This window comes from Acomys minous (assembly GCF_964271855.1).
Source record: "Acomys minous genome assembly, chromosome: 16".
Lineage (NCBI taxonomy): Eukaryota > Metazoa > Chordata > Mammalia > Rodentia > Muridae > Acomys > Acomys minous.
The window spans coordinates 95,299,928-95,324,862 of NC_140498.1; the positions used below are offsets into that span (position 1 = coordinate 95,299,928).

The 24,935-nt window shown below is 48.3% G+C and overlaps 1 protein-coding gene across 4 annotated transcripts in view; it reads left to right on the forward strand.

Moving 5' to 3' along the window:
* SGSM1 (small G protein signaling modulator 1) overlaps positions 1-24,935 on the forward strand; it is an 80,232-nt gene that overhangs the window by 51,135 nt on the left and 4,162 nt on the right. For all 4 annotated transcript variants that reach the window (XM_084764278.1, XM_084764279.1, XM_084764281.1 and 1 more), the window contains 5 exons: positions 10,826-10,950; positions 13,137-13,219; positions 17,300-17,409; positions 19,619-19,715; positions 22,094-22,261. In XM_084764278.1, the coding sequence (XP_084620404.1) occupies positions 10,826-10,950; positions 13,137-13,219; positions 17,300-17,409; positions 19,619-19,715; positions 22,094-22,261 (583 nt within the window). The remainder of the gene's footprint in view (positions 1-10,825; positions 10,951-13,136; positions 13,220-17,299; positions 17,410-19,618; positions 19,716-22,093; positions 22,262-24,935) is intronic.

Consider the following 24,935-nt stretch of genomic DNA (forward strand, 5'->3'; position numbering starts at 1 on the left):
TCCCAGTGCATGTTCACCCCTGGGTGACACCGCTTCCTTCATTTCCTGACACACCCCTGTTGGCTCAGTTTATTAACAATTAAACTTTATTATACAACCCAACTAGCATATACAAGAAGAAAAAAAGGTTAAAGGGACAGAAGATTAAAACCTCCTGGAATCCGTTCGGCAGGACGGGTCCTTAGGTGTCTCAGTCCCACGAGCTGGTCCGGTCCTTTCCTCTCTCTCCGCGCCTTCTCCTTCTCTCCTTCTACCTCTTGTTTTTCTCTCCCCCACCTTCCCAGTCATATGCAAAGGGCGGTCCCTTCTCCCTTCGAGGGTCAATTAGGAAAACAATAGCCACGGTGGGGTTCCTAGGTAGGCTTCCTGAATTCCAAGCCCAGGAAGGCTCCAAACAGTCTCTCACAAGGTATTCATGGTGTGCCCTAAGGGTAAAGCCCGCCAAGACTGCTTCCACCTGAGACAAAGCTTAATCTTTCCCACACCTCACCCTTCTCTCTAAAAAATTAACTATATACACATATATACATATATACATACTCATCAGGAATCAAGAACATAACAAAGTCCTTTTATACTTGTTAACCTAAGGGAAAGTATACCACTATCCTACCAAAGAGAGTCCTTTTCTTTCATGAGAAATTGTAATTATTAATCTACTAAAGCTTCTAGTAACACTGTGGCTATCTAGTCTTCAATCCCATCAGAGACCCAAGAAGGAAAATCTATCTAATAAAGGAAGTGCTGGCAGGCAACTTCCAAGTTGCAGAGTACAGAGAGAGCAGACTGCCTGGATAGTCACCGAATTCTCTCCTTCATTGGGGCAATCAGTCTTCAGCCTTTCGGCCCAAAACATCCAATGAACTGCTTTTTGAAGCAGGAAATCCGACGGTCTGGTCCATCTATTCTCTTTAAAGCTGGACAGTCATCTTTCCAGCATCATTGTTGATCGTTGCAGACAGTCAGCCTGTCATCAGCCGTAGAGATAAGAGCAGTAGCAGAGCAGTTTTTCCGTCTAGTGACCATTCTGTCACCAGCGTCTCTTGAAGCCCCCATCTTCAATGATGCAAATGGAGAGGTGGCCAGGAGCGGATGTCTCTCTCTGTCAGGAAAGCCCTCCTCATTAAATGCCATATTCTGTGGATCTCTGAAGAGTTTGAAGAGCAAATCTATCTATTCTTACAGTTATCAATCTATTCCTTTGAAGACATAGACAAGCTATTAAACAAACCTGCTCTATAACAAAGTGAGTATCTAATAGGATTTCTACGTAACTAAATACCAACTTTTATCCCCGATGATTCCAAACAGTTTTTTATAAGACATTAGTGGTACAAATAATACATCAAATAAACACTGAACAAAAAGAACGTAAATTTCTAACATACAATATACAATATTTTGTCAACATATAACATACAATACATAAGGCAAAAATGAATGGAATATACAATTTAAGTTCATATCAATGTGAAGCAAAAGTTGAAGTCTTAAATTTCCGTCAATCAGAAGTCTTAAATTTCCATCAATCTACAATACCAATGTAGAATTTTTTAAGTTAGTAGATTCAATAATCTACCTTTTATTCTACAATCCTGTATCCTCCCTTCCTTCCCCCCTTTTTCTTAATATTAAAAGGGATAGAAAGTAAGAGAGAAAGAAAGATAGAAGAAAGAAATCCCCAAATGAACTTTTATTAATTGTAAATAACCCCGTTAGGCAAAGATGAGCATTGGTAACCCACCAAAAACACACATCCCACCTACTGGGAATGGGGGCGTCGTGTTCTCAAAATTACTTGATGCTGTTTAAGAGAAAAATATTTTTCGGGTACCCAAGAAAAATAATATATTGGCCAAGCGCTGGAAAAGCTAGCTGTTTTTTGTCCAGTCCTTTTGGGATCGATCCTTTTGGCTAGCCGATTTATTGTTAATATGCATGCAATTTCTGGAAGAAGTAGTAGTGCCAGAGGCAGAAGTTCGATCTTCATAATTGTCCTGTTTTTTGCTCTGAAAGTAAGCAGACTTTATAAATCATTAGTACAGGTATGTTAGTACATATATAATTTTCAAGGGAACATCATTTGAGGCATCTTGCTCGAGGTGCCAGAGGCATGCTTTTGGGGTTAAATCACCCATGCTGCCTGCTGTCTTCAGCATTGTCCTGCTTTTTGCAAATACAGGGCTCTACCTGCATATACACCAATAGGACAGAAGAGGGCATTAGTTCTTCAAGCTGTAAGGAACAATGTCAAGCTGTTAAGAACCAGGTAGCTCTTAAGATTCACTTGTTATATGGTCAGATCTAATCTTTATAAGTTTAGTTGGTAGCCATATATTTTCACTCCCTGTGGAAACATACGCATACCCACGACCCCATCTCAAAACTACTGCAGGTTTCCATTTCATACTTTCCAAGTCCTTGAAGAATATTGGTTGCCCCAATTCCTCAGTTTTTTCTATTATCCAATGTCTCTCCGCAGCTGACGTCCCTTCATCATTCACATTAAGAAAATTTAGAGTCAACAAAGCATTATTTAATCGATCCCTGGGTGTCTTTACCCTTCCCTTTTGTTTAATAAGCATTTCTTTTAAGGTACGATTAGCTCTTTCCACAACGGCTTGTCCTGTGGGATTGTGAGGTATACCAGTAACATGTTTTATATTATAATACATAAAGAAGTTTTTCATCTTAAGGGACACATATGCAGGAGCATTGTCAGTCTTAATTTGTGCAGGTATTCCCATAAATGCCATTATTTCTAGTAAATGAGTAATCACACAGTCAGCCCTTTCAGAACTTAAGGCAGTTGCCCATTGAAAACCTGAATAGGTATCAATGGTATGATGCACATATCTCATTTTTCCAAATTCTGCAAAATGAAACACATCCATCTGCCAAATTTCATTCCTTTTGTTACCTCTAGGGTTAATTCCAGCAGGTAATGGTAGTTGACTATATAAGGAACATGTAGGACATTTATTAATTATTTCTCTAGCTAGTTGCCAAGTGATAGAAAATCTTTTCTTCAACCCCTTACCATTGACATGATGTTTTTCGTGAAATTTGGACGCTTCGAATACATTACCTATCAATAATTTGTCGATCTCTTCATTTCCTTCTGCCAATGGACCTGGTAAACCTGTATGGGATTGAATATGAGTAATATACAAAGGATAATTTCTGCTTCTGATGACCTGTTGCAGCTCTATAAATAAAGTAGTCAATTCTGTGTTATCAGGAGTAAATTCAGCAGTTTCTATATGCAAAACAACCTTTTCAGCATATTGAGAGTCAGTAATTATATTAAGAGGTTCAGGAAAATCTAACAAAACCATAAGGATAGCATATAATTCTGATTTTTGAACTGATGTAAAGGAGCTTTTAATCACCTTGGTCATTTTCTCAGACTTATAACCAGCCATACCTGATTTATTTGCATCAGTGAAAAAGGTGGGTGCCCCTGAGATTGGTGACCTCTTTACAACACTTGGAAGGATCCAATTAGTTCTTTTTATAAACTGTATACGTTTGCTTTTTGGGTATCTATTGTTAATGTCTCCCAAATAATTACTACAAGCTTTTTGCCAATCTTCATTAATTACCCATAGTGACATAATCTCAGAATCAGTAAGAGGCACTACAATTTCCGCCGGGTCCATCCCTGACAGTTGACGCAACCTTATTCTTCCCTTTGTAATCAATTCAGAAATTTTCTCTATATATGTTTTCAATTTTTTGCTTTGTTTATTTGGCAGGAATATCCATTCTATAATCCGGTCTTCCCTTTGCATGAGAAGCCCAGTAGGAGAATGTTTTGAAGGCAAAATAACCAAAATGCAACCAAGTTCAGGATCAATTCTATCCACATATGCCTTTTGAAGTTTTTGTTCCACCAGAATTAACTCCTTTTCTGCTTCAGCAGTTAAACACCTAGGACTGTTTAAATCCGAATCCCCTTGTAAAATCTGAAACAAGTTACTTAACTCATAGGTAGCTAACCCGATTGTAGGCCTTAACCAGGTAATATCGCCCAATAATCTCTGAAAGTCATTAAGAGTTTGTAATTGATCTCTACGGATCTGTACCTTTTGTGGTCGAATTTTTTGTTCAGTTATTTTATAGCCTAAATAGGTAATTGAATCTCCTCTTTGTATTTTTTCCACCGCAATCTGTAATCCCCAGCATGGCAGAAATCTTTGTGCTTCCTGAAACATTTTTTCTACAATACTAGGATCAGAATCAGCTAGCAGAATATCATCCATGTAATGGTATATGATAGATTGAGGAAACAGCTTACGAAGTATTTCTAAAGGTTGTTGTACAAAATACTGGCATAAAGTTGGGCTATTTAACATTCCCTGTGGAAGTACCTTCCAATGATATCTCTTCATTGGAGAATTACTGTTCAGAGTAGGTACTGAGAAAGCAAACCTTTCCCTGTCTTTCTCGTGTAGAGGTATGGTAAAAAAACAATCTTTTAAATCAATTGTAATTATATGCCAAGACCGAGGTAATAAGGAAGGCAAAGGAATTCCAGGTTGAAGCGAACCCATGGGTTGAATCACCTTGTTTATGGCCCTCAAATCTGTTATCATTCTCCAACCACCTGATTTCTTTCTTACCACAAACACAGGGGAATTCCAGGGACTGGAAGATTCTTCGATGTGTTGAGCCTCCAGCTGCTCTTGCACTAAACCATGAAGCGCCTGTAACTTTTCTTTTGTTAAGGGCCACTGCTCCTGCCATACAGGTCTGTTTGAAATCCATTTGAGGGGCAAGGCGGTTGGTATCTCAGCAGTGGCCCCTCTTATAAATTTTGACACTCTAAATCTGAAGAATTCTGAGGTTGGACAATGGGCATAGCTGGTGGTCGCCTCTGATCACTTACATTAATCTCTTCCCTAGAAGCGCATACCAATTCACCCATTGTTTCAACCTTCTTTATCTCAGTATTTGCAGGAATAGTAATCTGAGTACCCCATTGCTGTAAAAGGTCTCTTCCCCATAGATTTATAGGAATGTCAGCCACATAGGGTTTCAGCCTCCCTATCTGCCCATCTGGTCCCACACACTCAAGCCACTGTACACTTTGTTTTATTTGAGATAACTTGCCAATTCCTACAATTTCCGTATAAACCTTCTTAAGTGGCCAAGTTTGGTTCCAAGACTTCTGGCAAATGATGGAGACGTCAGCTCCACTGTCTACCAAGCCTTCTATTTTAATACCATTCAATTGTATAATTAATTTAGGTCTCTGATCATTAATTACTGTTTGCCAGAACACACGGGTCCCTGTGCTCCCGAACGCACCAGTCCTTTCCACTGGAGCGGCTTTGCCCTTAATGTAAGGAAACAGTAGGAGTTGAGCAATCCTATCCCCAGCATCAATTTTCATCTCCTTTTTCACACATACCAAGATTTTTATTTCCCCTTTAGAATCTCCATCTATAATACCAGGATGCACAATAAAACCTTGAGAAGTCAGCCCGCTTCTTCCCAGAACCAATCCTACTGTGCCTGAAGGCAAAGGTCCAAAAACACCAGTATTTAATTTGTAACATTCAACCTGAGGAGTTAGGGTAAGAGACATATTTGAAGCCAGATCCAAGGCTGCACTGCCTTCAGTAGCATGCATTAGATCGCTAACACTCAGTTCCCGTTTTCCTGCGGGTTTGTTACTTCCTGACTGGCCAAAGGAATTCGGCTGGCATTGTTTACGGGGGCCCGAGCCGATGGCCCCCTCCTGCCGTTTCCCGTCGGCAAGATATTGCCTTGCACATCTCGCTTAGATTGACAATCCCGAGCCCAGTGTTTCCCTTTTCCACAGCGACTACAGTACCCTGGGAGTCTTGGTACCTCATTACCATCATAACCAGAACCCCCCTGTTCTCTTCTATGAGTTACGTTTTCTCCTGGGTTAGTGCGCCTTCTATTTCTACAGTTTCTTTGCACATGACCGATTTGACCGCAATTAAAGCACCGAGTATTATGATATCTGGGCTCTCTGACTAAAGCTTGTCCCACAATATTATTCTGATATTCCTGAGAGTTGATATTAACTGTCTCCTTTACCCAGTCATCTAATGGAGCGCCTCTTTCCTTTAACGGTCTAAGCACCTTCTTACATTCAGCATTTGCATTTTCATAAGCCATGATAAGTTTTAATGCCTTTTTGTTATCAGAATCTGGCATCGCCTTATCCATAGCAGATCCTAATCTCTGCAAAAATTCTGTAAAGGGCTCCAGAGGTCCTTGGAACACCTTAGTAAAAGAAATAGTTGTTTTCCCAGGTTCCTCTACCAGCTCCCAAGCTCTCAAGGCTGCCTTACGACATTGTTCAATCACTCTATCGTCAGCTTGAATTTGCTCTCTCATGTTAGTATATGGTCCATCACCAAGTAACTGATCTCTATTAATATTTATTCCCTGTGCGATATTTTCTTGTTCTATTTTTATAGCCTCTGTTCGCCACCATGATAACCACTGTAACTGTTGTGCTGCTTCCAATACCGCTGAAACTAAATTTTTCCAATCTTGGGGAACAAGTCTATTCTGATAGGCCCAGCTGTTTAACATTTGTTTAACGAAGTTAGAATGCATACCATATCTGATGACGGATTCCTTAAAATGTTTTAAATCCATCATGTCTACAGGACACCAGGCTATTTCGTCATGACCCTCAGCACCATTTGGCTCGATTACATGTCTTACAGTGACTGGAAAAGCTGAAGGTGCCTGGGTGACTGTGGAAGTATCCTCCACTGGTACATTTACTTCCAAAGACCTTTTGGTCGGTCTGGCTTCCTTTGCCTCTGGTTTCTGACCTTCTCCACCCTTTTTAACCAAAGGTGCCTTCTGCTTTTCCAGCCCTTCCACTTTTCTCTGTATTTTGCCTATTTGTTCAGTCAAGTCAGTAATTCTTTCCAAAAGGATAGAGCTTATTGACTCTTCCTGATTTTTCTGGCTTTCCGGTCTCTCTATTTTCTGTCCTTCATCACTACCAAATGCCAAAAATTCTATCCGTTTTCCCATCCCTTCATTTTCATACCTCAGCCTTTCTATCTGTCCAGTCAAATCTGCAATCTTTTCCAAAAGGATAGAACTTACTGACCCTTCCGGCTTTTCTATACCATTAGCCTGTCTTCTAATCCTTCTAAGCATGAAATATTGTAATAAAAGGACAATGAGAAAACAAAGAATTCCCTCTAAGTATAATGCAGGAAAGAGTTTTGCAACAGCAGTTGCAATTTTGCCAATACCCTGAAACAACATTTCTATCCCGTGGAATACTGAATCTTCCCTCATATCATTAGGGATTGTGGAACCCATCGGGCCCCACATCGGGCGCCAGATGTTGGCTCAGTTTATTAACAATTAAACTTTATTATACAACCCAACTAGCATATACAAGAAGGAAAAAAAGGTTAAAAGGACAGAAGATTAAAACCTCCTGGAATCCGTTCGGCAGGACGGGTCCTTAGGTGTCTCAGTCCCACGAGCTGGTCCAGTTTTTTCCTCTCTCTCCGCGCCTTCTCCTTCTCTCCTTCTACCTCTTCCCAGTCATATGCAAAGGGCGGTCCCTTCTCCCTTCAAGGGTCAATTAGGAAAACAATAGCCACGGTGGGGTTCCTAGGTAGGCTTCCTGAATTCCAAGCCCAGGAAGGCTCCAAACAGTCTCTCACAAGGTATTCATGGTGTGCCCCAAGGGTAAAGCCCGCCAAGACTGCTTCCACCTGAGACAAAGCTTAATCTTTCCTACACACCCCTTTACTCAGGCACATGGCTGCCATGTTTGCTCAGGACAGATGTGTGTAATGGCTCAACTCATGGCTCTCGGCTTCACCGTGGGGAAGGCTGCTCTGTAGGGAGCCAACTTTAGGCTTGGCGGTCGGCTCTTCTCCCGAGTGAGCGTATGCGGTGCGATCTCCCTGTGCACAGGGTGGGGCAGTGGCTGCAGCCCCCCTGGGCTGTACAATCCTCTGAGGGTTTCAGGCTCTCTGTGGTGACTCTGCCCTCCGCTGGGAGGCTCACAGGGTAGGTGCGGTCCTCACATTTTTTATAGTTACTTTATTTCAACTTTGGCTGAGTTTATTCACAGTAACCCCATCTCTGCTCTGCCTCCTCCACATCTGTCCTTGGTGTTGGAAGCCAGTTGAGCGGTCGCTTATGTAGAGATGGTTTTTCTCTCTTTTAGCAAATTTTTATTTTTAAGATTTATTTATTATCTATACAGTATTCTGCCCATATGTGCACCTGCCCACCACAAGAGGGCACCAGATCTCATTACAGAGAGTCATGAGCCATCATGTGGTTGCTGGGAATTGAACCTTTGGAAGAGCAGACTGTGCTCTTAACCTCTGAGCCATCTCTCCAGCCCTCTTTCAGCAATTTTTAAGATTCTATTTTAGGGGCTGGGGACATGGCTCAGTCATTAAAGTCTTGTAGGCAAAGGGACCCATATTCCATATCAAGGGCTCAAATAATTAATAATAATTCTTATATATTAATGATTTTTGTTATTGTTGTTGTTATTATTATTATAAAAGTCAGGTGGACCAGGTATAGTGGCATACAACTTTAATCTCAGCACTTGAGAGAAAGAGGCTGGACTCTCAGGTGTGGTGGCGCACACCTTTAATCCCAGCACTCACTTGGGGGCAGAGGAGGTGAATTGCTGTGAGTTCGAGGCCAGTCTGGTCTACAGAGTGAGTCCAGGACAGCCAAGAAACCCTGTCTCGAAAAACCAAAAAAACCCAAAACAAAACAACAACAACAACAAAAACGATGATAAGATACCAGGCAGCAGTAGATACTATATTATATGAGGTTTATTAAATGAGGATGAGAGGAGAACCAGAGGGGGGAGGGGTACCCCAGAGAGAGAGAAACATAGACAGAGAGAAAGGGCAAAGGGGGTAAGAAGAGAGGAAGAGGAAGAGGGAGGGGCAAGGTAGCTCTGTTGTTTTATATAGCCCTGGGCAGGGCCACACCCCCCGTGGCAGGCAGACAGTGACATCACAGGTAGGCAGACTGTGCAGGACCACGCCCCCGTGGCAGGCGGACAGTGACATCACAGGTAGGCAGACTGGGCAGGGCCATGCCCCTGTGGCAGGCAGGCAGTGACATCACAGGTAGGCAGACTGGGCAGGGCCATGCCCCTGTGGCAGGCAGTGACATCACAGGTAGGCAGACTGGGCAGGGCCACGCCCCCATGGCAGGCAGACAGTGATGTCACAGGTAGGCAGACTGGGCAGGGCCATGCCCCTGTGGCAGGCAGGCAGTGACATCACAGGTAGGCAGACTGGGCAGGGCCACACCCCCATGGCAGGCAGACAGTGATGTCACAGGTAGGCAGACTGAAGCAGAGTCCTAACACCTGATCTACATAAGTAAGTCCCAGGACAGCCAAGCGACATAGACCCTATCTTAGAAGAAACAATAACAAAACAAACACTTGTAAAAACCAGGATGGAGGATGCAGTTCAGTAGCAGACACTTGCCTACCATGCACAAGGCTCTGGGCTCAACCCCTAGTAATACACATGTACACACACACACACACACACACACACACACACACACGTGCACACATACGTGCACACAGAGACACAAACACACTCAGACACATGCACATACATACAGATGCACACAGACCCATGCACACACACACAGAGACACACAGAGATACACGGGAACTCACAGACACACGCACACATGTGTGTATAAGGTTCTCTCTTTGCTGTCAGCCTCTGTGTGTCTGGTGCAAGTGTCTTTTTATTTCCCAGGCAGGGTTTGTCAGCCCTTGTGACACTACAAGTTGTGTCTTCAGTCAGTTCTGGAAAATTCCACACTCCTTACACTGCTGTTGCTGCTCTGACATTTCCTCTCTCTCCCGTACTTCCACCTGGCTCCTTGTCAGGGACACCCCATGTTCTTCCTTCATCTTTGTGGCTCATCTTCCTGCTGGGTCCCGGGTGGACCCTCTGCTTCTCCTCCGCTCACTCAGGCTTCAACACTGTCTCCTTTCGGAGCCGGGAGTGGAGCTCAGTGGCTGAACCGCCTGGTGTGTGTCAGATCCGGAGTTTGATCTTCAGTGCAACAAAAAATGTCTAATTTTCATCTATGTGCTTAATATGAGTTCAATGCGTTTTTAATGCTACTTACTTTTTCTAAATATGCTGTGAGGTCACCACTGGACTCTGAATACTGTGTCTTCTACCGCTGGTCTGTGGTTTTGTCTTGTTTGATTTCATTATACAGCCCAGGTTGGCATGAAGTTCACTCTGTAACTAGCTTCAAACTCACAGTAATCCTCCTGCCGTAGCCTCCTGAGCACTGAGGTTTGCCTCACTTTTTTTTTTTTTTTGAGACAGAGTTTCTCTGTGTAGCCCTGGCTGTCCTGTACTCACTCTGTAGACCAGGCTGGCCTCGAACTCACAGAGATGCCTCTGCCTGCTGAGTGCTGAGATTAAAGGCGTGCACAGCCATGCCTGGCTCTTGCCTCACCTTTAAACGCATTAAATATGTTTAATGTTCTATCTCTGATACAGCTGTGTGTGTGTGTTTGTGTGTGCTTGCACAAAGAGCACACATGTCTGCCTGCAATCCCAACACGCTAGGCGTTGAGGCAGGAGGATTATGAGTTCAAGCTACATTATGAGACCCAGCCTCAAAAGAATACTCTTTCATCATGCAAAATGAAAATAGCTTTCACAGGAAACAAAGAAACAAAACAATGAAACTCCAGAGTGAGTGGTTGGGAGATGAGGGTTGGGAGCAGTTCTTGGGGTCAGCGTCCCCTTCTTCCTCCTCCCGCGCACAGCCGGAGCTGCTGGACCTGTACACAGTGAACCTGCACCGCATTGAGAAAGATGTGCAGAGGTGTGACCGCAGCTACTGGTACTTCACCGCCGCCAACCTGGAGAAGCTGAGAAACATCATGTGCAGGTGGCTGGGGGAGGGGCGGGGCAGTGTGAGGGCGGGGCTGAGGGGGAGGGGGTGAGGAGAGTGGCTGGGGGAGGGGCAGTGTGAGGGCGGGGCTGAGGGGGATGGGGTGAGAGTGGCTGGGGGAGGGGAGGGGCAGTGTGGGGGCGGGGCTGAGGGGGATGGGGTGAGAGTGGCTGGGGGAGGGGCAGTGTGAGGGCGGGGCTGAGGGGGATGGGGTAAGAGTGGCTGGGGGAGGGGCAGTGTGAGGGCGGGGCTGAGGGGGATGGGGTGAGAGTGGCTGGGTGAGGGGCAGTGTGGGAGAAGGAGTGAGGGGGGATGGGGTGAGGAGAGTGGCTGGGGGAGGGGGAGGGGCAGTGTAGGGGCATGGGGGAGGGGGAGGGGCAGTGTAGGGGCATGGGGGAGGGGGAGGGGTGAGGAGAGTGGCTGGGGAGGGGGAGGGGCAGTGTGGGGGCGGGGATGAGGGGGAGGGGGTGAGGAGAGTGGCTGGGGGAGGGGAAGGGGTAGTGTGGGGGCAGGGATGAGGGGGATGAGGTGAGGAGAGTGGCTGGGGGAGGGGGAGGGGCAGTGTGGGGGCGGGGATGAGGGGGAGGGGGTGAGGAGAGTGGCTGGGGGAGGGGAAGGGGTAGTGTGGGGGCAGGGATGAGGGGGAGGGGGTGAGGAGAGTGGCTGGGGGAGGGGAAGGGGTAGTGTGGGGGCAGGGATGAGGGGGGTGGGGTGAGGAGAGTGGCTGGGGGAGGGGAAGGGGTAGTGTGGGGGCAGGGATGAGGGGGATGGGGTGAGGAGAGTGGCTGGGGGAGGGGAGCAGCAATGCGAGGGTCGGAGATGAGGTGACAGGATATAGGGAAAATGAAGAGGTGGGGGAGATAGGGTGATTGCAGTGATGGAGGAATGAGGACAGGAAGGACGGGGATAAGGGTAGGATGATGTGGGGACAGTGGGGACTATGGGAAGTCCGACTGAAGCTCACCTTGTTTCCTGTTGCTGGTACCACACCGACCTGGAGCTTTATTTTATTCACAGCACCGGTAATGATATATGGCAAAGTTAGAGTTGTTTTTCCAAGTTCCCAGTTTTCCCGCCCAAGGAATGGTGCCACCCACAGTGGGGTAGCTCTTCCTGTATTTAATCAAGACAGTCTCCCCTCCCCGCCCCCCACTGGACAGGACCAGCGACCAAAGGGATGTAGACAGCCCTTTACTGAGCCCCCTTCCAACATGACAGAGCTAACCATCCCTGACTGTGGATGTGCCCTTTGCCTCTCAGTGCCTCCGGCTCCTCACCTGAGCAATGTGATCTTAAGGAGGCTTACATTAGGTGACCATTTCGAGGATTTAAAGATTGGATGTGCTCACAGGGCTGAATATGCCCTTCAGGCCCAGTGGACCAAAGCTACCGTTCCCGTTCGGAGGGACTGATCCGAATCCCTGGCAGACAGACAGGGAATCCATAGGGGAAAATCCCTAGAGATTTTGAGTCGCTCACTTGTGAAAAGTGAATGTCTCCCTCCCCTCCGTGTAGCCCCAGAAGAGGCACTTGGAAGAGATGAGGGGGCGGAGCTGAAGATACTCTGCCCCCACACATCCATGATAGCACCCGGGGTGGTGGGGCACCTGCACAGGCCTGAGCTCTGTGGTTCCCTCTTGGGCAGGGCGACCCTGATGGCTGCACCTAGGATGTGTGGTGGCACTGGGGTTGGGCCTCAGGCTGAGGGATGGAGGACCAGATGCGAGAAGGAAGGAAGGAAGGAAGGAGTGGGTGGAGAAGCAGCCCGGGGGTGGGGGTAGGGACCAGGCTGTGTGGGGATGCAGGGTGTGGCATCCAGGCTGTGTGGGGATGCAGGGTGTGGCGTCCAGGCTGTGTGGGGATGCAGGGTGTGGCGTCCAGGCTGTGTGGGGATGCAGGGTGTGGCGTCCAGGCTGTGTGGGGATGCAGGGTGTGGCGTCCAGGCTGTGTGGGGATGCAGGATGTGGCGTCCAGGCTGTGTGGGGATGCAGGGTGTGGCATCCAGGCTGTGTGGGGATGCAGGGTGTGGCGTCCAGGCTGTGTGGGGATGCAGGGTGTGGCGTCCAGGCTGTGTGGGGATGCAGGGTGTGGCGTCCAGGCTGTGTGGGGATGCAGGGTGTGGCGTCCAGGCTGTGTGGGGATGCAGGGTGTGGCGTCCTCATGGTGCCCTGTTTCTCCTGCAGCTATATCTGGCAGCACATTGAGATCGGCTACGTCCAGGGCATGTGTGACCTTCTGGCCCCGCTTCTGGTCATCCTGGATGATGGTGAGCGTGTCCTTCCTGGCCTGGGGGAGGGGGAGAGTCGCTGGGGACTGGGTCAGGGCAGGTGCACTGCAGGCCTGTCTGGTGAACACTTCCCAGCCCTCAGTAGCATGAACATCCTTGTGTCCAATGTTTTACAGTTAATAATTTAAGATAAATGATAGATAGAAGGTACCAGGCAGCAGATGTTATATTATACAGAGTTTATTGAGCATGGGGGGGGGTAAGGAAAAGGGGGAAGGGTTACCCCAGAAAGAGACAGAGAAGAGGGAGAGAGAGAGAGAGAGAGAAGAGGGAGAGAGAGAGAGAAGAGGGAGAGAGAGAGAGAGAGAAGAGGGAGAGAGAGAGAAAGTAAGAGGGTAGAGCTGGTAGAGGAGGGAGAGAGTGAGAGGATGGGGGGGTAGAGAGATAAGAGAGAGGGGAGCAGTCAGAGGGGGGGAGAGAGAAGTAGAGAGATGGGTAGAGGGTGTAGAGAGAGAGAGAGAGAGGCCACCTGCAGGGTCTGTCCTTTTCTATGGCCCTGGGCAGGGTCACGTCCCCGTGGCAGGTAAGTGATGGCATCACAGGTAGGCAGACTGAAGCAGAACACTAACACCATGGTAGTCGGTAGTCGCACTTGCGCCCACCTGGTGAGGCACTGCTTGTCCATGAATGAGAACAAAGTTAAACCTGGTTGAGATGGCGTCCCCGGATGAGGTCTACCAGATGCTGTAGGATTGAAGGACAATTCCTCAGGGACTGTTCCTTAAATGAAGGGAAGGGGGAGAGTGTGGAAGGATGGAAGGAAAGGAGGGACGGACAGAAGAAGGAAGAAGGAAGGAAAGAGGGATGAAAAGAGAAATAAGACACCCAGGGGTGGTGGCACACGCCTGTAATCCCAGCACTGGGGAGGCAGAGGCAGGCAGATCGCTGTGAGTTCGAGGCCAGCCTGGTCTACAAAGTGAGTCCAGGACAGCCAAGGCTACACAGAGACACCTTGTCTTGGAAAACCAAAAAAGAAAAAGAAAACGGAGACAGGTAAATCAGGGATGTTACTGCCTCACTTGATGATCCCAGCCCTCCAAGAAGTCCAAGAACATGCTGATACCTACATCAGATGGAGTCAATACAGGGAAACTTCAGACCTTTCATGAATATGAAGGCAAAAATTCTCAAAAAAAAAAAAAAAAAAGAACAAACTCAATCCAACAAAATATAAAGAATTGGGCCGGGCATGGTGGCCCACACCTTTAATCCCAGCACTCGGGAGGCAGAGGCAGGCAGATCGCTAAGAGTTCGAGGCCAGCCTGGTCTACAAAGCGAATCCAGGACAGCCAAGGCTACACAGAGAATCCTTGTCTTGAAAAACCAAAACAACAACAACAACAACAAAAATACAAAGAATTATACATCAGGCTGGAGAGATGGCTCGGTGGTTAAGAGTGCCATCTGCTCTTCCAAAGGTCCTGAGTTCAATCCTAGCAACCACATGGCGGCTCACAACCATCTATAATGTGATCTGATGCCTTCTTCTGACCTGTGGGTGTACATGCAGGCAGAGCACTGTATGCATAATAATACATAAATAAATCTTTAAAAAAAAAGAATTACACATCATGGCTAGGCGGAACTTATCCCAGAAATGCAAGGACAGTTCAACATCTGCGCATCAATCAGGATAAGCCAGCACTTGAGTATAGAAGACAGGCAGGCGTGGTACCCAGGCCTGTGGTCCCAGCATCCAGGAGGGGGAGGCAGGAGGACCAGAGGTTCAAAGCCACCCTTGACTAAAGTGAACTTGAGGCAAGTGCAGGCCACATGAAGCCCTGTCTCAAAATGCTAAAGGAAAAGGAGAAGGAACTGCAGCGAGATGGAAATTATCTATGGCTGCAGATAGATTTATTTTTTGGTTTTTTGAGACAGGCTTGTAAGACGGCGTAGGGGTAAAAATGACCTAAGTTTGACTTCTTGAGCCCACAAGGAACAAGGAGAGAATGACAGGTTTTCCTCAGACCTACACACTCTCTCTCTCTTTCACACACACACACACACAGACAGACAGAAACAGAGAGAGAGAGAGAGAGAGAGAGAGAGAGAGAGAGAGAGAGAGAGAGAGATACAAAGAGAAGAGAGGGGGAAAACAGCCAGCTTTGGTGCCTCCACCAAGGCTGGGCTGCAACTACGAGCCCAAGAGGAAACGTTTACAGCCAACGCTCTGCTGACTGACCAGTGTCAGTGTCAATCCACCTCCACAAGCTCAGAAACTTCAGCTTGCTGCTGCTGCAGTGGCTAGAAACCCAGGTGCAAAAGACGAAAGACCCCTGCCTCGTGCCACACAGAAGAAACGCACGTGATGGGGCAGTCATGGCTGGCGGCCAGCTGAAAGCGAGACCAACATCATTGATGTGAAATCTTTTGAAAACTGTTTCCTCGTGGTCAGCACGCAAAAACTGGTCCACGTGGTGGAGCCAGGATGGCAGCCAAACTCGGTAAAGGACAAGAGTCTCCCAGAGGTCATAGGCTTGGCACCGTGAGGGACGGCCATCAGCAACACGTCAAAGGGACTTCGTGATTGTGACAAGGGGACTGGGTGATGTGGTGGCACTAGGGCTGACAGACTGTGAAGACGTCCACTGCTCACAGTTCCTGTAATCTGTCCTAACCTTTAAAACCTGATGAGGTCATTGTCGTCCCCAATAACCCTCCCAGGAGCATCATTGTCCTCAGAGTTACTAAGAGAAGCAAGAAAAACTGCCATTTTCAAAAGGGTGACGGATCTTTTGGAACTGGAGTTCGGGGTGGTCGTGAGCCACCTTTTGAGTTCTGGGAATCAAACCTGGGTCCTCTGGGAGAGCAGCCACTGTTCTTTTTTCTGTTCTTTTCTTTTTATTTATTTGGTTTTGGTTTTTTGAGACAGGGTTTCTCTGTGTAGCCTTGGCTGTCCTGGACTCACTTTGTAGACCAGGCTGGCCTCGAACTCACAGAGATCCACCTGCCTCTGCCGCAGGCTCCCAGAGTGCTGGGATTACAGGCAGTGCGCTACCGTGCCTAGTTGCAGCCAGTGTTTTTAACTGATGCACCACCTCTCCGTCTCCCCTACTTTCTTACTGTATGTAAATAGGTGTCTTAGGCAGCGTTTGCCAAGCAGGTTTGACCGTTCTTTGCCATCAACCAACGCCCTTGCTTTGTGGACAACTGCTTTTGAACACAGTGACTCCCAGAGTTGAGAATTCCATGAGAGGGTAGAATTTCTGAGAGAGAGAGAGAGAGAGAGAGAGAGAGAGAGAGAGAGAGACAGACAGACAGACAGACAGACAGACAGACAGACAGACAGACACAGACAGACAGACAGAGGCAAAGTGCGCTTGCACTTGCGTCATAGCTAGTGGGGACCTTTAAAAGGAGGGTCTGTGTCTGAAGGAGGCTGTTCCTCTGTAGCGCTCCTTCTTTCCTGGGGTCACTGATCACCAGTCCCTCAGGAACAAGGGAGCAGAAGCAACGATTGGCCCCGTGAGCACAAATGAAGATGACCTTCCAGGATCTGCTTCAGGGAGGCAGATCAATTTCATTCAGGGCGAATGGCCATATAGAACCTTGGGGAGGGGGTAGGGCTATCCAGGGTGGGCAAACGTCATTGGCTGAGGGGCTAAGGTACTGAGATACCTCATTTGCATGGGGAGGCAATCCAGGAATCACAGGTGTTTATTGGGAGAAGGGGAGTTGGACCTGTAATTTCCCTAAGGTCTACATGACATTCTTCAGGTAGAGGGGGCTGGGATTCAGGCTCCCCGAGGAGAGAAGAGGAAACCTTATACAAAGGGAATCTTCCGATTTGCTCCGAGCTCGAGCTTGGGGCTTTCCAGTAATGGCAGACTTCAACCTTAGCAGCAGGGGCTCCCGACATCCCTCCCAGTGCCTCTAAGGCGAGACCTTTGACACACTAAGTGTTGGTGAGCATCCCAGGCAGTGGTCTCCCTGGGTCCTTCCTACCCACCTGCTTCTCACAGGGCCGTGAACCCTGCTGTGGGCCTTACACGATCTCTCCAGGAGCCCCGGGGCCTGAGGCAGGGGCCTGGCTAACCCGCTGTCTTGTGCTGTCCCCAGAGGCCCTGGCCTTCAGCTGTTTCACAGAGCTCATGAAGAGGATGAACCACAACTTCCCCCATGGAGGCGCCATGGACACGCACTTTGCCAACATGAGGTCGCTGATCCAGGTAGGATCCGGGGGCCTCTCGCTCTGACTTTAGGGGAGACAGCGAGGAACAGCTGAACGGCTTGAGATTGAGCAGTTTTCAAGCTGGGGATGTGGCTTGGCTCGTAGGGTGCTTGCACACGCATCGGTGCTTTTACACACAAGCAGCTAGTTAATAGTATGACCCCTTATGACTTTTCCAGACACGCTTGCTTTTATTTTACCTTCCTTCTTCTGTATTTATCTTCTTCCCTGTCCTAGTTGGAGGCCTCTGCTTTCCCCATCCCGCCTCAGATCAGTGTGCCCCACTACCCGCCTCTACTTCTCCCTGGCCTCCCATCCCGGCAACGAGTCCTCTTTGCTTTCCTGTTCTCCAGTTACTAGAGGCTGTGTGCTCACATCTGAAGATTTGGAGCTGGGAGAGAGAGAGAGGAAAGGAGGGAAGGAGGGAGGGAGGGGAGGGGGGGGGGAGAGAGAGAGAGAGAGAGAGAGAGAGAGAGAGAGAGAGACCGCCATGTTTTTCTTTCTGAGTCTAGGTTACGTCCCTCAGTCAGTAGTTCCCAGCTCCATCCAGTGACTGCCAAAGCTCACCATTTCATCTTTTCTACACAGCTGAATAGTATCGCAGTGTATATATGCCATATTTCCATTGTCCACTTGTTGCGAGGACGAAGTTAGGCTGTGTCTGTGTTCTAGCTATTATAATGAGAGCAGCAATGAGCTTAGCCATTCTGACTGGGATAAGATGAAATCTCAGTGTTTGGGTTTGCATTTCCCTAGCTCCGAATCAGAGTCTGTGAGAGGTGGGCCCAGCAGCCATGCTGAGCTTTGCAGGGGAACCCATGAAGACTGGAGCTCTGCAGGCACAAGGCAGCTCCTGCTGCTGCTTTGGTGGTATTAAATTTTTTTAAAAGGCCACCAAATATATTTCTTAAAGACTTATTTATTATACACACAGTGTTCTGACTGCATGTACACCTGCACACCAGAAGAGGGCACCAGATCTCATGATAGATGACTGTGAGCCACCATGTGGTTGCTCATGGTGAGTTGAACTCGGTCCTCTGGAAGAGCAGATGGCGCTCTTAACCGCTGAGCCATCTCTCCAGCCCCCCACAAAATATTTTTAATACAAAAGGTAGAAGAGTCAGGGCTTGTAAGACGGCTTAGGGGTAAAAGTGACTGCTGCCAAGTCCAACAACCTAAGGTTGATCTTTTGAGCTCACAAGGAACAAGGAGAGAGTGGCAGGTTTTCCTCTGACCTACACAGACACACACACACACACACACACACACAGACACACACACACACAGACACACACAGACATACACACACACAGAAACAGACACACAGACATATACACACACACACACACACAGACACACACACACAGAGAGACAGACATACACACAGAGACACACACACACAGAGACAAACAGACATACACACACACAGACACACACACAGAGACAGACACACACACAGACACACACACAGAGACAAACAGACATATACACACACAGACACACAGAGACATACACATAGAGACACACAAACACACACAAAAACACATACAGAGACACACACATACCCACACAGACAGAGACAGACAAACAGACATACACACAGAGACACACACCCACACAGACAGAGCCAGACAAACATACACACAGAGACAAACACACACAGATACACACACAAACACATACAGAGACACAGACACATAGAGAGAGACACACACAGGCACACATAGACAGACACAGACAGAAACACACACACACACACACACACACACACACAGAGAACATGCTAGGATGTGACTTGGTATAAGAGAAATGACCAGAATTCTGATCCCAGAACCTTGTGGAAACCAAGCGTGAATTTGTGCTTTTGTAAGCCCAGTGCTGCAGAGGTGGAGGCGGCGGCTGCGGGGCTCTGTATCCCCAGCAGCCATGCGTGAGAGCTCTGTTTCCTCTGAGTCCTTGCCAACACTTGTTACTGTCTCTTACTTTGGCTTTAACCACCCCAGTGAGTACGAACGAGGTCGTCTCCTTGTTCTCTGACTTGCTTTCCCTGATCTTAAGCCAGCCCCACCATAAATCCTGTTTGCTCACTGTTAACTGTGCCCGGCTGCTGAGGGCTGGCTGGTGTGCGGGGTGGACGTGCGGTGCCGTCCCCGTGGGTCCATCCCTTCCCCAGGGGCCTGACAGGCCTGCCCTCCCTCCAACAGATCTTGGACTCGGAGCTCTTCGAGCTGATGCATCAGAACGGGGACTATACCCACTTCTACTTCTGCTACCGCTGGTTCCTGCTGGACTTTAAACGAGGTACAGGCTCCGGCTGGGCCCTTGTCCCCACACTCTGGGGCGAGGCTGACAGGGACATGGAGGCTGAGCGGGTACCAGGGTGAAGGGCACCACAGCAAGGACAGCAGGAGAGAGAACACTCGCTCAGGTCTGTGCATCTTGGCCCATGCCGTATTGCTAAGTGACTATGCACTAGGGTCCTGATGCAGGAGCCGGGGGACAGCTCCATCACTAAAGTCCTGCTGCACAACCAGGGAGATCAGAGTTCAGATCCCAGAACCCACCTGACAGGCCAGGTGTGAGGGCCAATGTGGGTGACCTGAGCTTAATCCTTGGAACCGCTTGGTTGAAAGAGAGAGCAGACTCCCGCAGGTCGCCCTCCGTGCTCCACCCATGTGCTGCGGCGTGTGCCTCCCCGCCCACCCCCCACCTCCGCTAACTTAAGTAATACCTTAAGAAATTTAAAAAGCCAGGTGCACTTGTGCGTGCTTGTGATTCGGTGCAGGTTGACCACAGGAGCTCGCTGGCTGGACAGCCCGGCCGAATCGGTGAAATCTGGGCTCAGATCCTGAAAATACTAAAGTGGAGATCAGTACAGGAGAGCACATCGGGCCTCCACAGACATGCACACACATGTGTGCATGAACACACACAGATCCAAGCCAGGGTCCACTTGTCTCGGGGCGTCTCATCCCTCCCATCTGCCCCCCCAGGCTTGATACAGACCAGTAACCCCTGAATTGTGGGGTCTTCAAGCACATCCCACCCTGGACTTAGACGGGACGGCACCTCTGAGTGCCCGCCATTGCGCACACCTGGGACGGGGCTAGGAACGCCTCCTCTGTGTTGCAGTATTAATCACCTGCCCCGCAGTGGGCTGTGCCGTTAAACACCTCACCTCTGGTCTTTTACTGTGGCCAGCAGGCTTCATGCAAAGCTGAGGTACAGAGAGCTGGAGGAACGATGGCACCAGACCCTGACAAGTTAGTGAAGGGACTCAAAACCAGCCAATCAGACCTGGTAACCTTGCTTCTGGGACAGCGGTTCTCAACCTGTGGGTCGTGACCCCTTTGGGAGGGTGTCGAAGGACCCTTTCACAGGGTTGCCCAAGACCATCTGAAAACACATTATTTCCACTGGTCTTAGGAACTGAAGAAGCAACCTTCACGTTGGCACTGGTATTGGCTTTTTATGCATACTGTTGCAGAATGTAGCACCGCAGTTCACTGTTGTTATATTGAGATTGTTACTGGTGCTACACCATACTTCAAGACAATTTTTCATTTATTTGTAATTAGAAATAAGTATTTCACAATACATAATTGCATATTTTTGTGATTAATCACTATGCTTTATGTTCAATTTCTAACAAGGAATATACATCCTGCCTATCCGTTGTTTACATTTAGACTCATGACAGTAGCAAGATTACAGTTAGGAAGTAGCAACAAAAATGACTTTATGGTTGGGGGTCATGTATGCTCAGTTTTCTTAACCAATATATTTTATTAACAACTTAGTGACCGAGCATACGTCACTTATAACCCAACTAACCAAAACAATAGGAAATGAGGATTAATGGACACAATAACAAAACCTTAAGGATATCAATTCTGAGGAACGATTCTCCTGGCACAATCTGCAGGATTTCTTCTGCTAGAACCTGGGGTAACCAGAACCCAGAGCCTCAGCAGGAGCCGGACCCCGAAGCCTTCCTTCGAGCGGTTCTCTCTAGGAGCATCTCCAAGTGCAGCGATGAACAGCCAAAACTATCCCAAGTCTCCAAAAAGCGCGGCCTGGAATTCTGGGCTCATTTATATATCTCCTCCCAGAGTCTGTTCATGGGATCTTTTCAGCTGGCAACAATTAAGCTCCTGCACGAGGTGGTTGTTCTTCTAGTGGATTAACCTCACCTGTTCTCTCCCAAGACCGTTCCAATCCTGCACTTGGGATCCTAAAAAACAGGTTTATCTCTCCTATGAGGAGCTGTAGTAAAGGGTCACAGTGGGAAGGTTGAGAACCGCTGCCTTAAAGGCTCTTCCATGACCTTTTTGGCTGAGGCAGCAGCCAGCTTGCTTATGTACAGGCCACTGAAAGCCACCAGTGAACGCAGCCGAAGAGAGAGGAAGGACAGCAGCAGAGGGCGGGGCAGGGACATGCCAATCAAACTCGCACATGCTCAGATTCTTCACACAGGAGCCGTAGACCCAGTCCACAGATGGGGAAAGCAGGCTTTGAGGCTCGGATGGCAGGGTCCGGATCCCCTGCCTCCCAGCCTGGATTCGGCCTGATCTAGGACCCCTAGGCAAGTGGGATGCTTGCAGGGAGGACTAGGAAGGACAGGCCCTGCACTGTGTCCCGGACCAGCGCCTATGCGCGTGCGTGTTGGTGTCCCGCAGAGCTGGTCTATGATGACGTCTTCTCCGTGTGGGAGACTATTTGGGCGGCCAAGCATGTGTCCTCTGCCCACTACGTGCTGTTCATCGCACTGGCGCTGGTGGAGGTCTACCGGGACATCATCCTGGAGAACAACATGGACTTCACTGACATCATCAAGTTCTTCAACGGTACGGAGCTGCGGGCGGTGGGGCGGGGGTGGGGCAGCGATCCCCAGGGGTGGGGCTCCTGATGCCAGCAGCATGGCAGGCCCCAGACATCCCTCTGCCTCCACCCTGCTGCCTCCACAGCGCTCATCCCAGCTCCCGTGGGCACGCACATAACCTCTGCTTGCACAATAAGTGCCCTTATCCCCTATTAGCGCTACATCAGGGAACCTGGTGGGATCTCAACACAATCCAGCCAAGGCTCCAGGGACAGCACCTGGCTCTGTCATTTGCCCGCTGTGGCTAGTGGCAAGGCACCACCCTATCTCCAAACATCGTCGTCGTCTTCCTTTTTTTTTTTTTTTTTTTTTTTAGGTTTATTATTCATGTATACAGTGCTCTGCCTGCATGTACACCTGCAGGCCAGAAGAGGGCATCAGATCACATTATATATAAATGGTTGTGAGCCACCATGTGTTTTCTGGGAACTGAACTCAGGACCTCTGGAGGAGCAGTCGATGCCGTTAACCTCTTTAACCTCTGAGCCATCTTTCCAGCCCCCTCTGAACGTCTTCTCTATCGTCTCTGAAGTATCAGGCCCCTCCCCACTGGAGGTCAGGGTCAGGGGAAGCGTGGCGCAGGAATGCACCCAGAGGGGCGAGGAAAAAGGTGCTTAGAGTCCGGTCCCAGCAGACCAGTGGGTGTGACCTTGTCTAACTGGCATCACGGTCTGGGCCTCCGTTCTTCAAGGAAATAATACTGCAAGCACCAGCTCCCTCGAGGGAAGTCCAGAGAATTAATGAAGGCCGTTCGCAGGTAGCTAGCTGTCCCCACGAGGGGCCCAGTAAATAGGAAGCAGTTGCTGCTGTCATCGCCACTTAAGCACTAATTAAATGCTAAAAACTAGCGCTGGGTTGCAGTTCTGTCATAGACTACTGGCAAACACCAGGCCCTGGGCTTCACCGGAAAAATTAAAAGCTAAAGAAGGTTCTAGAAAAAGAAGAAGACTTCCTGTGGCCTACCTTAGAAAGATTGCTAGATTTCTTTTTTTTTTTTTTCAAAGATTTTTTTTTATTTATATGAATGTGCTATCTGTATGTACACCTGTACATCAGAGGAGGGCATTAGAGGGAATAGGTGGGTGTGAGCCACCATGTGGTTGCTGGGAATCGAACTCAGGACCTCTGGAAGAGCAGCCAGTGCTCTTAACCACTGAGCCATCTCTCCAGCCTGCTAGATTTCTTTCAAGTCCGCTTTTTTCTTTTGGGATGACTTTGGATTTTAGTCGTCTGCTAACATTTTATATTTAGGACTTTTATTTATTTATTTATTTATTTTGAGTTAAAAGACAGCTTGCTTTATTCTTGGGATGTAGGTGAGGAGCAAGGGCATCCTGTGGCCTCCAATATGAGCTTCGTCGAGCCCGAGAGGCACCAAACAAGTGGCCCATTTGAGAGTTGCGTCACCCCTAAGAGGTTCTAGGCATCTCACTCAGCCTGCCCTTCCTTTTACTGGGTCCAGACCTCCCAACTCCCGCCAGATCATCTCTAGGCTAGGCGAGGTCTTCCCTCTTGCTCAATGGGTTCGGCTGGCTCTCCTTGCTCAGGCCACTGAGAAGAGTGGCTCTGCTCCAGATGGCGTAGGCCAGGAGCCAGCGAATTCTTTTTGGATGGACTTTTTAAAAAATTTCCTAGGAAGGCTATAAAGATGATGCCAAGCAGTGGCGCCATTTCCTAGTTTTCTTGATTTCCGTTGCTGCATTCCATGTTTCAGGGATGTTTGACACCAAAACTAAACAAAAAAAAAATATTTTTTTTTTCTGAGACAGGGTTTCTTTGTGTAGCCCTGGCTGTCTTGGACTCGCTTTGTAGACCAGACTGGTCTCGAACTCACAGTGATCTGCCTGCCTCTGCCTCATGAGTGCTGGGAATTAAAGGCGTGTGCCACCACACCCTGTTCAAAACTAAGAAATTTAACATTGCCAGACTTTGTGGGTTTCACCTGCACCAGAAACCAACCAGGAAGCCACATGGGATGCAGTGCAGTCTTTAAAAAAAAAAACAAAAACAAAACAGAACAAACAAAAAACCAAACACAAAACAAACAAAAGCCGTCCCTGACCAGAACTTGGGTGAGTCAGCTGGCGGGGTACCGTCACACCCATGTAAGCTGGGTGTGGCGGCGCACACCTGCAGTTCCCACCCTGGAAACAAAGGCAAGAAGATCACAAGTGTCTTATTTTCATCCATCCGTCACCAGTTATAGAAGGTGTTGTTGTTTCCAGTTTCCTGCCTGTTGTGACTAGAGCAGCAGTGAGCATGGCAGAGCAAGTGTGTGGAGTGGGACGTTGAGACCCTAGGCATCCGCCAGGGAGGGATACAGCGGAGTCACAGCGTTGGTTCATTTTCAGGTTTTTGAGGATTTTCTACACTGGCTTCTTGAGTAGCTGGGCCCATTCGCAACCCCTACCAACGGCGAATGAGCCCACAGCCCATCTCTTGCAGCGTTTGTTTGCTGTTGTTCCATTGACCTTGGCCTCTCTGACTGGGGTGAGGTGAAACCCTAAGCTGTCCTGATCTGCATGCCCCTAATTGCTAAGGAGGATGACTTTTTTTTTTTAAAGAGAGTTCTTAGCTGTTTTTCCTTCTCCTTTTGAGAACTTTCTGTTCAGTTCTCTGGCACATTTAAAAAAATAATA